This window comes from Marmota flaviventris, chromosome 20, assembly GCF_047511675.1.
Source record: "Marmota flaviventris isolate mMarFla1 chromosome 20, mMarFla1.hap1, whole genome shotgun sequence".
Lineage (NCBI taxonomy): Eukaryota > Metazoa > Chordata > Mammalia > Rodentia > Sciuridae > Marmota > Marmota flaviventris.
In genome coordinates this window covers 16,817,347-16,831,222 of record NC_092517.1, presented here as the reverse complement: position 1 = coordinate 16,831,222, position 13,876 = coordinate 16,817,347, and the positions used below count along the sequence as shown (strand labels likewise).

Genomic DNA, 13,876 nt, shown 5'->3' with positions numbered 1-13,876 from the left:
ATGCCATGGGTCAAGGCACAGGAGTGGGGAGGAAGGGTGCAGCGTGCCAGGCAGAGGGAAAGGAGGACAGGCCAGGTGGCGGGGAGGAGCTCTACCTGCGGGGGGAGGGGCACAGAACAAAGAGCAGATGATCTGACAATGAACTTGGCAGAGAACTTGACAGAGAAAAGCCAGCCAAGAAGACAGCAGAGGGCGTAATTCAATATGGGAGTCAAATGAGAGGCGCTGGGGTGCAGCTAGGTGGTAGGGCTCTCTGTGCAAGGGGGAAAAAAAAAAAGAGAGAGAGAGAGAAACACGCAGAACAGGCTTACAGGGCCCAGAAGGCTTTCCGAGTCACTGTGGCAAGACCATCTGCACTTGCTCTCCTGGCACAAATTCCAGAGGAGACAATAGGTGCTCAGAGTCTTTGGGATGACGAGTCCCTCTGTTTACCCACCTGGACTTTAATTCGTTTCATACATTCTGGGGACTCCATTTCCTCGTCAGTCATGGTAGAGGGCTTAATCAGATAGCACAGCATAAGTTCCTATTGAGAAAAGAAAAGCCATTTCCATAGCCCACAGGACGGCATCGGGCGCAGGGGGTGCGGGCAGGCTCCCCCGCTCCCACCCTGAGCTCCCAGAGCCACCAGCACAGGGGAACTTCGCAGCACATCCGTTTCCTCCTGGGAACTTTAAAACTGGGGCTTGGGGATCTCACAGTTGACACGGCAGGGGAATGCAGATAAAGGAGGCTTGCTGATCAGAAGCAGAAATTAAAATATTAAGGATACGCTAAAAATCCCATACACTTGGCTTAAAAATGCCCGAAACAGACACCCTGTTTTCCTATGGGGTTGGCTAAGCCTGGGGAATTTCCTTTGCTCTCAAGGGGAGAGGTGGGCCTCGGCCTCCCCTCCCACCCACTCTAGCAGCACCGGGAGAAACTGTGTGTGGGAACACCTTCGGCCTGTCAGTCAGCACACACTGTGGCACGAGACTCAGCGGGCATCCTTATTTTTTTGGGGGGGATGGTGCTCAGCAGAGGCTCCACCACTGAGCTACACCCCAAGCTTGTGTTCCTGATAGCCCTAGTGTAGGGTGAAACTGTCCTCCTGCCTGCGATGGCTACAGGACACAGAACAGCAGTCAGGAAGCCAGATGGCTGTGGGTCTGGGCCTCTTCTGCATCTGAGCCATAGACCTGGGACTGGTCACCCAGAATTGCTGGACCTCAGGATTCCTCATCCTCAGAACGGGGATGAGAAGAGGGAGGTGGGAAAACAGGGTGGCCAAGTGCTAAGCGATGCCTTTTAACTCCCTTCTCTCAGAGATCTGACAAATTTGAAAAGAAATATGTCAATGATGTGTGGCTTCCTTTGTGTTTGGGATGAACTGCTGAACTGTGGGAGGAAGGAGCCTGGGACAACTGATGGCCGCAGAGACCCAGGCCTAACCCGGGAAGTGGAAAAGAGAGACCCCCAAAACACCAGGGGAGAAGAGAAGAGCAGCCAGCCCAACAGGGGTGGGGTGCAAAAGACCCCAAATGTCCCAGAGCCTACTGTCAGGAACATTGTGAAGTTTCTATAAATGACCCCTTTAATTCTACTATATTTAAGAAAACAAACAATCAAACGACTTTGGTGACGCTCTAATGCCAAAGCCGACGCTGTGCTACCTTAGAGACATTAACTGAGATTCTGCTCAGGGTGGCCAGCGACTTCCAACTGAACGGTCTGCGGAGGGAGCCTTCCAAGCGATCATCCACGAGCTCAACAATGACAGAATAACTGGAAGGCACAGACAGGACGTTTTAAAAATAAAAGGCACAAGGCTGAGGGCGGGGGTGAGGTGCACACCAGTAATCCCAGTGGCTCGGGAGGCTGAGGTAGGAAGATCACAAGTTGGAGGCCAGCCTCGGCAATTCAGGAAGCAGCCCCAATCAACTCCGTGAGGCCCTGTCTAAAAAAATAAAAAGGGCTGGGGGTGTGGATCAGTGGTAGAGCACCCTTAGGTTCAATCCCTGGTACCAAAACCCAACCAAATAAATAAATAAATGGCATGACATCATGTGTTTAAAATAAAAGTGTTTGTTTTATGAAGATACAGAAAATGGAATTTATATGTTCTGACCATAAAGTACACCTGGACTGCTAATGAGAAAATGGTAATGAGGAACTCATTAACACCTGGGGTTATAGCTCAGTGGAAGAAATCTTGCCTAGTATGTGTGAGGCACTGGGTTGGATTCTCAGCACTCCATACAAATGAATCATCAAAAACTAAAAAAAAATAAAAAATAAAAAAATAAAAAAAATCCAAAAAACAAAAACAAACAAAAAACCCTCACCTCATGCAAACTTTCAGCTGATTTCAATGCTTATTTACAAGAAAGGAACAGAAATAATTTTCCCAACATGAAAACTATAAATTCATTCAACTGTTGAAACACTAACACTGACTGATGTTAAGATGAATAACCACTACAGAGGTCTATTCAAGTGTTTGACACACACACAAAATACACTGTCATGACCTACAGATTACTGTATTTATAGCATAACAACGTCATAGATGAAGTATTAACTTTTGTTTTTTTTTTTTTTGTGTGTGTGTGTGGTGCTGGGGACTGAACCCATGGCCTTGTGCACTCTACCAACTGAGCTCTACCTCCAGCCCTGGCTTAGACATTTAATATTTGGTCCCTGTCAGGGCCAGGAGGAACATGACTTTGTCTCTGTGGCACTGAAAACAAAATTGGAAGCCAGAAATTTCCTTCTGCTTTGTGTGTGTGTGTGTGCAGGGGGTGGATACTGGGGATTGAACACAGGGGTGCTCTATCCCCAGCTATATCCCTGCCCTTTTTATTTTTTATTCTGAGATAGGGTTTCACCACATTTTTGAGGCTGGCCTTGATCTGTGATCCTCCTTCTTCAACCTCCCAAGTCACTGGGATTACTGGCATGCACCTCCTTGCGTCTTTTAAGCTGTTAATTTATTTGAAAATCATTCAAACCTTGCATGGTAGAATGGCGGGCCTTTCCAATACAGCACTGCAAAGAAGAAAAAGAAAATGTATAACCACTCAAAATCAAAGGTTTGTTTTATTATTACTAATTTTTTTTCCTTCTCCAAAGGGAAGCAAATATCCATCTGTACATGGATATTCTACAATATGCCTGTGATCTATTTTTAATATTCTATTAAAAATCGAATATTTTGGACACACACAAAAAATACACTGTCATCACCTACGGATTACTGTATCTATGGCATAACAATGTCATAGACTGAGGCATTAACTTTGTTGGTTTTTTTTTTTTTTTTTTGTGGTGCTAGGAACTGAATCACTGTGTCTGTAACTATTTTTTTCCCCCAAACAAAGTACTATTGTAAAGCAAATCTGTTGCCAACACCCAGCCACCTTTGCCCCTCACCCCCACTCTCCCAGAGTAACTCCCAAAGTCAAGTTCAAGTAATTCTCCCCCCCCTTGGGGCTGGGGATTAAAGCCAGGGCCTCTGAGCTATACCCCCAGTTACAAGTGACCTTTGTTTTGCCTCTTATGCTCTCCGGAGTTAAGGTGTGAAATTGTACCAACAGTGTGATGTTTGTGTAATCTGTTATTCATTTTAAATCAATTGAATTTGAAGTGACCGAGTGGCCCTCTGGCCAGTTCTGTGATAGGTGCTGGTTGGTGCTAGAGATGAACAAGATTCAAGCTTGTTTTTAAGAAATTCAGTCTCATGCCTATTTTTAATAAATCCAAAGTCAAGTGGTTAAAAAGAAAAAAAAAAAGGCTAAAGAATCAGTCTGCCCTACTCTTTGGGCCTTGAGGGAAGCAGGGTTGATTTGATCTGTGGAGGGCAAGAGGAGCTGCTAGGTAAAGGAGACTGGGGCTAGGGACTCTGGAACTTTCCTGGGACCCTTTGGATGCGCACAAGATCCTGTGGCAGAGAATGGCTGCCTGCTCACCAAATCTATTGCTTCTTCCTCTTGGGCATGTGGCCAGACCACAGCTCTCAATCTCCCAAGCAGCCAGGCCTGGCCGAGTATGTGCTGACACTTCAGGTCGGCTCACGAACCCTCCTTTCTGAAGGGGACCTTGGAGCCTGGTGCTGGAGACCGTGAGGCCCAGGAAGAAGCCTGCCTTCCTGAAGCACCTTTTGGAGCTGATCTGCCCGCCATTCAGAGACACTCATTTTGGATTTCACATGAACAAAAAAAATGAGTGCCACTGCTGAGCTCCAGAGACCTGGCATTTATAAGTTAACTATAGTTCTGGGAATCACTGTCACTAATGCAGAATTATACTGTAAGCATTCAGCTATCCCCTGTGCTAAAACCAAGGCAGGATAGTTCCAGGGAAAGTTTTGTTTCCCTTGAAGACTTATCAGTCCTTCAGGGAATCATACTTCCCCCCCCACCCCCCGGCTTGGGAAATCAAGAAGCTCAGAGACAAATCTGTACCACCACGTGCACAGCTGTAAGGTCCCCAGGAACACAGGGGAGACCCTTCACCGCCACTGTCCATGGTCACTTTTCCTGATTACTGGGTTCCCCTATGAAAACTGTATTTATAGTATTCCACAAGTCAGCTCATTCTCCCTGGCACAAATTTAAGTAAACATGCAAACATTTTCAAACTTTTTGGAGAAGTGGTGGAGTGGAAAGAAACACGTATGGAGATGAAGGGGAACTCAGAAGCTTTGCCTCCTGCCCAGTCTCCCTACTCCAAGCTTATGTGGCTCTCAGGCCCGAGATGAACTTCTCAAACCTCAGTTCCCAAAATTCTAAAATGAACACATGGCTGGGCGTGGTGGTGCTGCCTCCAGTCCCAGCCCTCAGGAGCCGAGGCAGGGGGATCACCTGAGTCCAGGTTTGGGGGCCAGACTGGGTGCTACAGAAAGACCTCGTCTCAAAAGACAAAAGCAAAACCAGAGAGAGAGAGAGAGAGAGAGAGAGAGAGAGAGAGAATGACTGAGAATATCTTTTTTTTTTTTGTAGATGGACACAACACAGGATCGAACCTCGTGTGCTCACTCACCTGTGCTAGGCTCTACCACTGAGCCACAATTTCAGCCCCAAGCCTTGTTATTTTGAGATGGGGTCTCACTAAGTTTCCCAGGCTGACCTCAAACTTGTGATCTTCCAGCTCAGCCTCCTTAGTAGCAGGAATAAACAGGTGTGTGCTGTCATACCCAGTAGCCATTTATTTTTATTATTTTAAATCAATCCTTCCTCCTTCCTTCCTTTCTTCCTCCCTCCCTCCCTCCTTTCTTCCTCCCTCCCTCCCTCCTTTCTTCCTTTCCTCCTTTCTGCTGGACATTGAACACAGGGGTACTTAACCACTGAGTCACATCCCCAGCCCTTTTTTTCATTTTAAAATTAAACAAGTTCAGTGGGGCTTGGAGGTGCATGCCCATAATTCCAGCAACTCGGGAGGCTGAGGTAGGAGGATCACAAGTTTGAGGCTAGCCTCAGCAACTTAGTGAGGCTCTCAGCAACTTAGCAAGAAGAGATTCCAAAGACAGAGGCTTGCTCACTGAGGCCTGGCTTCAGGACCCTTTACATTTTTTATGTCTCAACATAAAAAATAAAAAGGGCTGTAGATGTGGCTCAGTGGTTAAGTGCTCCCTGGGTTCAATTCCCAATACCCAAAACAAAACAAAATAAGGAAAATTCTATGTATCATCTACAGACTCGATCGCTGAAAATAAAATTTGCAGGGGAAGGGGCTTTGGTGAGCACCCTGTAAGCATACATCATCAGCTATCTTTCTCGTAAGAGTTTTGTAAAGAAGATGTTGTTATCCACCTTATAAGATGAGCAAATGGGAGTTCTCAGAGACTAAGGAACTTGTCTGAAGTCACAAGGTTAAAGAAGTAGAGCTGGCTGTGAACCTGAGAGCTGTCTCCCGTCACCCCACGCCACCTCTTTACATTGATGTGGCCTTGTTGACTGGAAAATTTGACTCCAGTTTCCCCCACGTAATGAGCAAGCTGGAGGAGGCCTGCCAAACGCTCACACCAAGCGGCTCTGCTTACGGAGTGTGAAGAGGACAAGGCAGGAAGCCAAGGAAGAAAACAGAACACGCACTTCGCTTATTTAAACAGGACGGTGGCCAGCGTAGTTATCTCGGAACTGGTGAACTCCTCACAAGCTCCCCTCCAGCCTTCATGTGGTTGCCCTGGGTTGGACATCTGTACTGAAATCCAGGTGTGGAGAGACAAAAGAAGCCATTCATCCCAGAGATGGGCAGGCCCCACCCTTCATTTTGGATTGATGATCCCCTCTGAGAACCCAGGAAAGATAACAGAATGTGACCTGCAAAACCACTCCAGTCTACAAACACTATTTTGAAAAGAATTTTGGAGGGCATTCGGGTCCCCCTGAAAACTATTCTCGGATTCCAGGTTAAGCACATTTTAAGAATTTTGAAGAATAAACTGAGTTTCTTTGGGAATTTAAAAAGGCTTAAAGGCTTGGTGGCACATGCCTGTAATCCCAGCTGTGCGAGGCTGAGGCAGGAGGATCGCACGTTGGAGGTCAGCCTCAGCAATTTAGTTGAGACCCTAAGTAATTTAGTGAGAATATGTTCAAGATAAAAAATATAAAAAGGGGTAGGGTTGTGGTTCAGTGGTTGAGTGCCCCTGGGCTCAATGCCCAGTATAGAAAATAAATAAATAAATAAAAGGCTCAAAACCACATGGGCCCTAAGTAGAAGGCTTCTAAAATACCTCAAAACTTGGATCAGAACCTCACCAATGGTTCTGAAAAGATCAAGGAAGAGCCCTCATTTGGCAGATGTGGAAAATGGGTTCAGTGACTTAAAGGAATGATTCTGATGCTGGAAAGGATTCCAAGGACAGAGGCTTGCTCACCGAGGCCTGGCTTCAGGACCCTTTACATTTGAGGACTGTCAAGGTCCCTCTCCTGTGCGCCAGAACCACCCGTCTACCCTCTCATCTAAGCTGAGCATCGTGAGCACAAAAATCTGAAGTGCTCTAAAATCTGAAAATCTGTTGTTGTTTTTAGTGGGCAGATGCGCCACCACTGAACCACACGCCCTGCCTGCCAAATCCTGTGACTTCTGGAGGGCTGACAAGATGCCACAAGCAGAAAATTCCATACCATGCAGCCTTGCTGCATGCATAAAATCATTTTAAAAATACTGTATAAAACAACAATCAGGTCTTGTATGCAAGATGGGTATGGACCGCGTACCCTAAAACGGGAAACGCTTCTGTTACCCAGCATTTCAGATGCGAGATTCTCCACCTGTATCTGCACTGAACTTGTTTGGTGAGCTCAAAACATGAAGCGGCCCCCTGGAGGAGCAGCCCTCTCTAACTCTTCTCTCACCTGAAGCTGCCACATCCACTCCTTCAGTGGGCCCGGCGTCCCTAGTGAGTCTCTTTTTCCACTTTGACTCCCCGCTGGTCATTAACAAGGCGGCAGAGACAGGGTTCCATTAAGTCAGCTCATTAGATTCAACTCCTCTGTTCAAAATCTTCCCAATCAAAAACATCCACATTGGGCTGGGGCTGGGGCTCAGTGGTAGAGCGCTTGCCTAGCATGTGTAAGGCACTGGGTTCGAGTCTCAGCACCACATATAAGCAATTAAATGAATAAAAAAATGCTCATCAATAACTAATAAAAATATTAAACAACAACAAAAAACCCATGTCTTTGGCAGTCCCACCCGATCTGGTCTAGCTTGACCCTCACACTCTGCGTCCTGTCACCCCTGGGGATCGCAACGTTCTCCACACCCCTGTCTCCTGCTGTTCCTGAAACCTGCCCAGCATGTTCCTGCCTCAGGGCCTGCTGTCCACTTTGCCTGGCATGTCCTTTTGAGATTCTCCTGTGAGCTTCTCCCTCGATCTCTGCCCACCTCTTCAGGGAGTCCTTTCCTGACCCTCCTGAGCAATGCCCTTGGCTCCCTGCCTTGTTTTTCTTAAGGTACGTAGCGCCTGAAGTTGCGTTCCATATTTGTGTGCTTGTTTGTCTCTCCCTGGCCCCCGTGAGCGCCAGGAAGGCAGATTTATTGTCCAATTGTGTTCTTTTTTTTTTTTTAATATTTATTTTTTAGCTTTAGGTGGACACAATATCTTTATTTTATTTTTATGTGGTGCTGAGGATCGAACCCAGTGCCTCACGCATGCCAGGTGAGTGCGCTACTAGTTGAGCCATATCCCTAGCCCCCCAACTGTGTTCTTGACCCCTAAAATAATACCTGGCCCACTGCAGACCTTCTGGAAGGTCGACTCTCACTCTAGGAAGCTCCAGGCAGACAGTGCTGTGAGGCAGGGTCTAAGAGACTGTGCTCTAGAACCCAAAGCCCAGCCCTTGAAGTTCTGGTCCTGGAAAGGACTATGGACAAATGATCCAATCTCTCAAAACCGCAGCCTATCAGAAACATCAGGAAAAGAGCATGTGTGGCCTATAGCCCAGGACTGACTGCTGGGAGGATTAAGTGAGATGATACAGGTCAATCAACGCAATGCCTGACGCGCAGTCAGTGCTCAATACACACCAGCGGTGACTTTTATGGAAATAATAAGATAATTGTTACCTGGCAAATGAGGCTACTGAGGCCCCAAGGATACAGGACTGACCTAAACCACATGTGACGTGACGTCACGGGAATCAGTGCTGCAGACCCTTAAGATCACAGAGCAAACCCGGGGGAGAGCCTGAAGTGGGGCTGCAGGCTTCCGCTTCTGCTCCCAGACTGCCTCCTTTCCTGCCTGGACTTCCCCTCCACCCAGTCCAGCACCCAATATTCTTATCTAAACCAGAAGGACGATACCGTCTCAGACAGATCAGCAACAGCAGGATAACCCATCTGATTTTCTCAGATGAATCTCATGCAAATGCCATTCTGGCACTTGCCCCACACGCCAAGAATACTCACAGAAATCTGTCCCGTACTTGAGCCCCACTTTGGGCACCCAGCCCTTGCTTCGGAAGTAGTGGTAGGCCATGTAGGTGGTCCTGAAGGTGGGCTGAATGGAAGTGAAAGCTTGCCAGAGTTTCAGTATCGTCAAGGGTTCCTAAAGTCATTTAAAAACAAAAGGCCCAGGTTCAATCCCCAATGTCACACACACACACACACACACACACACACACACACAGACACACAAAAAAAGTAAAGGTGTTATTGGGAATACGTATTCACTCACCAATCAACAAACGTGGAGCTGAGGTACAAACTGAAACCAATGTAGTACCCCTACCACAGAGAAGCCCCCGGAAGGCCTAGACTAGAGGGTACAGCTGCCAGGCACATCTGGCTCGTCCTAATAGAGTGCGTAAAATACACACCGAGTTCCAACTCAGTATGAGAACCAAAAATGAATGCAAATTAGCTCCATAATTTTGGATGTATTGGGGTATATAAACTATGGAATATGTTATATTAAAATTAGTTTCACCTGCTTAAAAAATAATTTCTTTTAATGTGGCTACCAGAAAAATCTAAGAATGATACACATGGCTCCCATCTGAGATGTGCATGATGTTCCTCTTGTACAGCGGGGCTCTATAGGACTCAGAAATGGCAACATCTGGGGCCTGGGGTGCAGCATGTGCCTGGCCTGCAGGAAGCCCTGGGCTCTATCAGTAGCAGAAATTAAAGGGGCGGCGGAAAGAGTGAAGAAAGAAAAGGCGACATCTGAAAATTAGAAGTAGACAAGGACATTAGAGCAGATTATGCTAAGTGAAGCTAGCCAATCCCTAAAAAACAAATGCCAAATGTCTTCTTTGATATAAGGAGAGTAACTAAGAACAGAGTAGGGACGAAGAGCATGAGAAGAAGATTAACATTAAACAGGGATGAGAGGTGGGAGGGAAAGGGAGAGAGAAGGGAAACTGCATGGAAATGGAAGGAGACCCTCAGGGTTATACAAAATTACATACAAGAGGAAGTGAGGGGAAAGTGAAAAATAATACAAGGGGGAGAAATGAATGACAGTAGAGGGGGAAGAGAGAGAAGAGGGGAGGGGAGGGGGGATAGTAGAGGATAGGAAAGGCAACAGAATACAACAGACACTAGTATGGCAATATGTAAATCAGTGGATGTGTAACTGATGTGATTCTGCAATCTGTATACGGGGTAAAAATGGGAGTTCATAACCCACTTGAATCAAAGTGTGAAATATGATATATCAAGAACTATGTAATGTTTTGAACAACCAACAATAAAAATTAAAAAAAAAAAAGAAGTAGCCAAGGAGAGGCGATGGTGGTATGGGGGTGGTGGTGGGAGTCTGGGATGGACATTCTAGGCAGAGGAACTCGGAGCCACAGCACACTGTGAAGTGTCAGCTGTTTCTATGGTGATTGCAGGGTGACCAGGACTAGCAATTTGCTCAGGAAAAGATCCCAAGTTCAAAGTTCAAGGTGCCATTTCTACCAAAGCATGTTATTTTTACACACTGATAAAAAATTCGAACCCTCGTCAGTTAGGGGTGTCTGTATCTTCAACAAGTATCATATTCACATCGTTTGAAAATCAGAAAGTATAAAAAGCATCCAGTGTAAAGCCTGCCTCTCCTCCTGTCCCCGGTCCCCTGGTTCCTCTGCCTGGAGGCAAGCAACGGTTCTACAGTCTGATGCTGCTGCTTCTTCTTCTTTTTTTTTTTTTTTTAGTACTTTTAGTTGTACATGAACACAATAACTTTTTTTAATTTATTTATTTTTATGTGGTGCTGGGGATTGAACTCAGGCCACTTTGAGAATTAGCAGAACCTGTTTTTTTTTTTTAATTTTTTTTTAGTTGTAGACGGAGACAATAACTTTGTTTTGTTTATTTATTTCTATGTGGTGCTAAGGATCGAACCCAGTGCCTCACGCACGCATGCTAGGCAAGCGCTCTACCACTGAGCCACAACCCCAGCCCACAACCTGCTTTTAATACTCAGGAAACTTAGATGAATTGTGTCTGAACAAAACACCTTACCTTCTCATAGTAAATACTGAGACATCCCAGGGCATAGACCAGGAAGAAAGCCTGAAAGCAGAGCAAGCAGAAAATGCTCATTAGAAATAAATAGGTCCACATTCTTAGGAGTGGGAGCACTGTAGTTCAAGGGTGAGCATTTGCCTACAGGCTCAGGAACCTGGGTTCCTTCCTTGGCATCACACACACACACACACAAAAAGCCACATTTTTGAGAAGCTATTGTATTGGCTGAGATTTTTTCCACCATGAATACAACTTATCTATTTTGATATATCACATATAAACGGAATATAGCTTCTCATTTGTTTGGTTGTACGTGATACAGTTAAGCAGGTCATGTGATCACATGTGCACATAGAGTAATAATGTCCGATTCACTCTACTATCATTCCTACCTCCTCTCCCTCTATTCCCCTCTGTTTAGTCCAAAATACCACAAATGAATACAAATTAATGCTTTTTTTTTTTTTTTTTTTTGTGGGGTGTTGGGAATAGAAACCAGGATCTTGTGCGTACAAGGCAAGTGGTTTTGCCACTGAGATACATCTCCAGCCCTCAAATTAATGTCCTTTTTCTCCTTTTAACTTATTATTTTTTAAAATTTTTATTTAATTTCCTGGGGACAGAACCCAGGGCCTTCAGTATGTTATGCAAGCTCTCTACCACTGAGTTACAGTCCCCATACCCCAAAGGGATGTTTTTAAATCAGCAAAAGTATCATATATTTTTATCATAAATGACTCACTAAAATTTCAAGAACTGAGAAAAAAAAATCTTAACATGAATGTTACAAACTGGTTTAGATCAGTAAAAAATAAAATTATATATATTTTCCTTAAAAAAATTGAACTGAGATAGATACCAGTAACTAATAAAAACAGAAACCTTTGCTAATTGGATTGCCTCCTGTAAAAGGAAATAACCATATTAAGCTGAGAAAAATATAGAAAAAAATTGTGAAATGTACAGGGCATTGCAAATTTTGCTTATGTTACAAAATATAAAGTAGACTTTGCTTATAAAATACTGGGGTATACTGAGTGTGCCTAGCTTGCTAGCATGTTTGGGGCCTGCATTCAATCCCAGCTACTCAGGAGGTTAACGAAGTATTCCAAGTTCAAGGCCAGCCTCAGAAAATCAGTGAGACCCTGTCTCAAAATAAAAATATAAAAGGGCTAGAGATAGCTCAGTGGTAGAGTGCTGCTGGGTTCAATCCCTAGTACCACACACACAAAAAAAGAAAAATGAAAAAAAAAAAATTTAGATAGGCACACTGGCACACACGCCTGTCATCCCTTTGATTTGGGAGGCTGAGTCAGAAGGATGGAAAGTTCCAGGTCAGCCTCAGCAATTTATCGAGGACCTCAGTAACTTAGCAAGGCCCTGTTCAAAATAAAAAAGGCTGGGGATATAGCCCAGTGACTGTGCCCCTGGGTTCAAACCCTTGTACCAAAACCAAAATAAGTTTCTCAGCTCTCCTGACTGTCAAGCGTCTCCACTGACTTATGTGAAATTCCATGTTCTACTGTATGAAAGACAGTTGGCCTGGTTGAATAAAATCACTCTTAAATGGAAATAAAAATAGCTCTCTGATGAAAATAATCTGTCCACACAGCCACATGTTGTTGCCTGTATCTGTCTCAGGTGATAGAATCTACAGGTACAACTGAGGAAGCTCCCCGGAGACTGATGTGCAGCAAGTAGTGGCTAAATGGTGGCTCATGGGAAACTGGGTTACTTTTTTTTTCTTTTCTTTTTTGTGCTAGGGATGGAACCCAGGGCCTTGCACATTCTAAGCACATTCTCTGTCACTGTGCTCCGTCCCCAGCCCTGATTTTTCTTTTTATACATGAAAGTGTGTAAAGACATGGAAGATTGGATTCATAACCAACAGCAGGAATGCCTGGTGGGCTGAATGCCAGTTTTTGCAGGACTGGGGACTGACCCCAGGGCCTCATGCTAGGCAAACACTTTGCCACTGAGCTATATCTCAGTCATGTGCTATATACTTTAAATGAATGAACTTTAAAAAAAAAATTTTTTTTTTTTTGGTACCAAGAATTGAACCCAGGGACATGAATCACTTACTGAGCCACACCTCCAGCCCTTTTTTTATATTTTATTTTGAGACAGGGTCTCCTTAAGTGGCTGAGGCTGGCTCTAAACTTGTGATCCTCCGGCTTCAGTCTTCTGAGCTGCTAGGATTATAGATAGGCGTGCACCACTGCACCTGGCAAAGTGGATGAACTTGATAGTGTATAAATTATATCTCATTAAGTTGTATTTTTAACAAAGCTGGTGAAAATTAGTGACATAATATTCAGCCAATCTGAAATCTTGATGAGAAAAGACATGCTTAGATAAACCCCTTAAATGCTGCATGCAATGATATAAAAATATCCCCTAAAATACACATTTTTTTTTTTTTTCCAGGGCTGAGGATTGAGCCAGAGCCTCTTGCATGCCTGGCAAGCCCTCTACCACTGAGCTACACCCCTGGCCCCCACACACGTCTTAGAACCAATGAAATAAAGGCTGAGGAATGAAATCTAGGCAGGCCAACTTCGGAAGCTGCCAATGCCCATGTCAACACTTAAATGGAATCTTCAATTACTGCATCACATTTAGAACTGTTGTGAAGTAGGTTCCTGCATACAGTGCACGGTGCTGAACACACACGATGAAAACCTACCTCTTCTAGGCTGAGCTGCAAATACTCGAAGATCCTATACGGGTTTCTTCTGCACGTTAATTTCTGTCTTTGCACCACCTGATGAGAAAATAATACAATCAAACACACCCGGAACACACGGAAGCACCCCAGGCCACAGAGAAGAAACATTTTTCTCATGACTCTCAAGATGCACATGCTGTTGGGTAAATACTATTAAAAATGTAGATTTTTTTTTTTTAAACTTATGAGAGAATGCAG

At 44.8% G+C, this 13,876-nt stretch overlaps 1 protein-coding gene across 3 annotated transcripts in view; it reads right to left on the bottom strand.

Moving 5' to 3' along the window:
• The window catches only part of Tsen2 (tRNA splicing endonuclease subunit 2), a 32,416-nt gene that overhangs the window by 2,152 nt on the left and 16,388 nt on the right, over positions 1-13,876 (bottom strand). For all 3 annotated transcript variants that reach the window (XM_027931972.2, XM_071605875.1, XM_071605876.1), the window contains exons 6-11: positions 13,637-13,714; positions 10,942-10,992; positions 8,896-9,034; positions 2,994-3,030; positions 1,656-1,767; positions 437-526 (exon numbers count right to left, since the gene is read on the bottom strand). In XM_027931972.2, the coding sequence (XP_027787773.2) occupies positions 437-526; positions 1,656-1,767; positions 2,994-3,030; positions 8,896-9,034; positions 10,942-10,992; positions 13,637-13,714 (507 nt within the window). The remainder of the gene's footprint in view (positions 1-436; positions 527-1,655; positions 1,768-2,993; positions 3,031-8,895; positions 9,035-10,941; positions 10,993-13,636; positions 13,715-13,876) is intronic.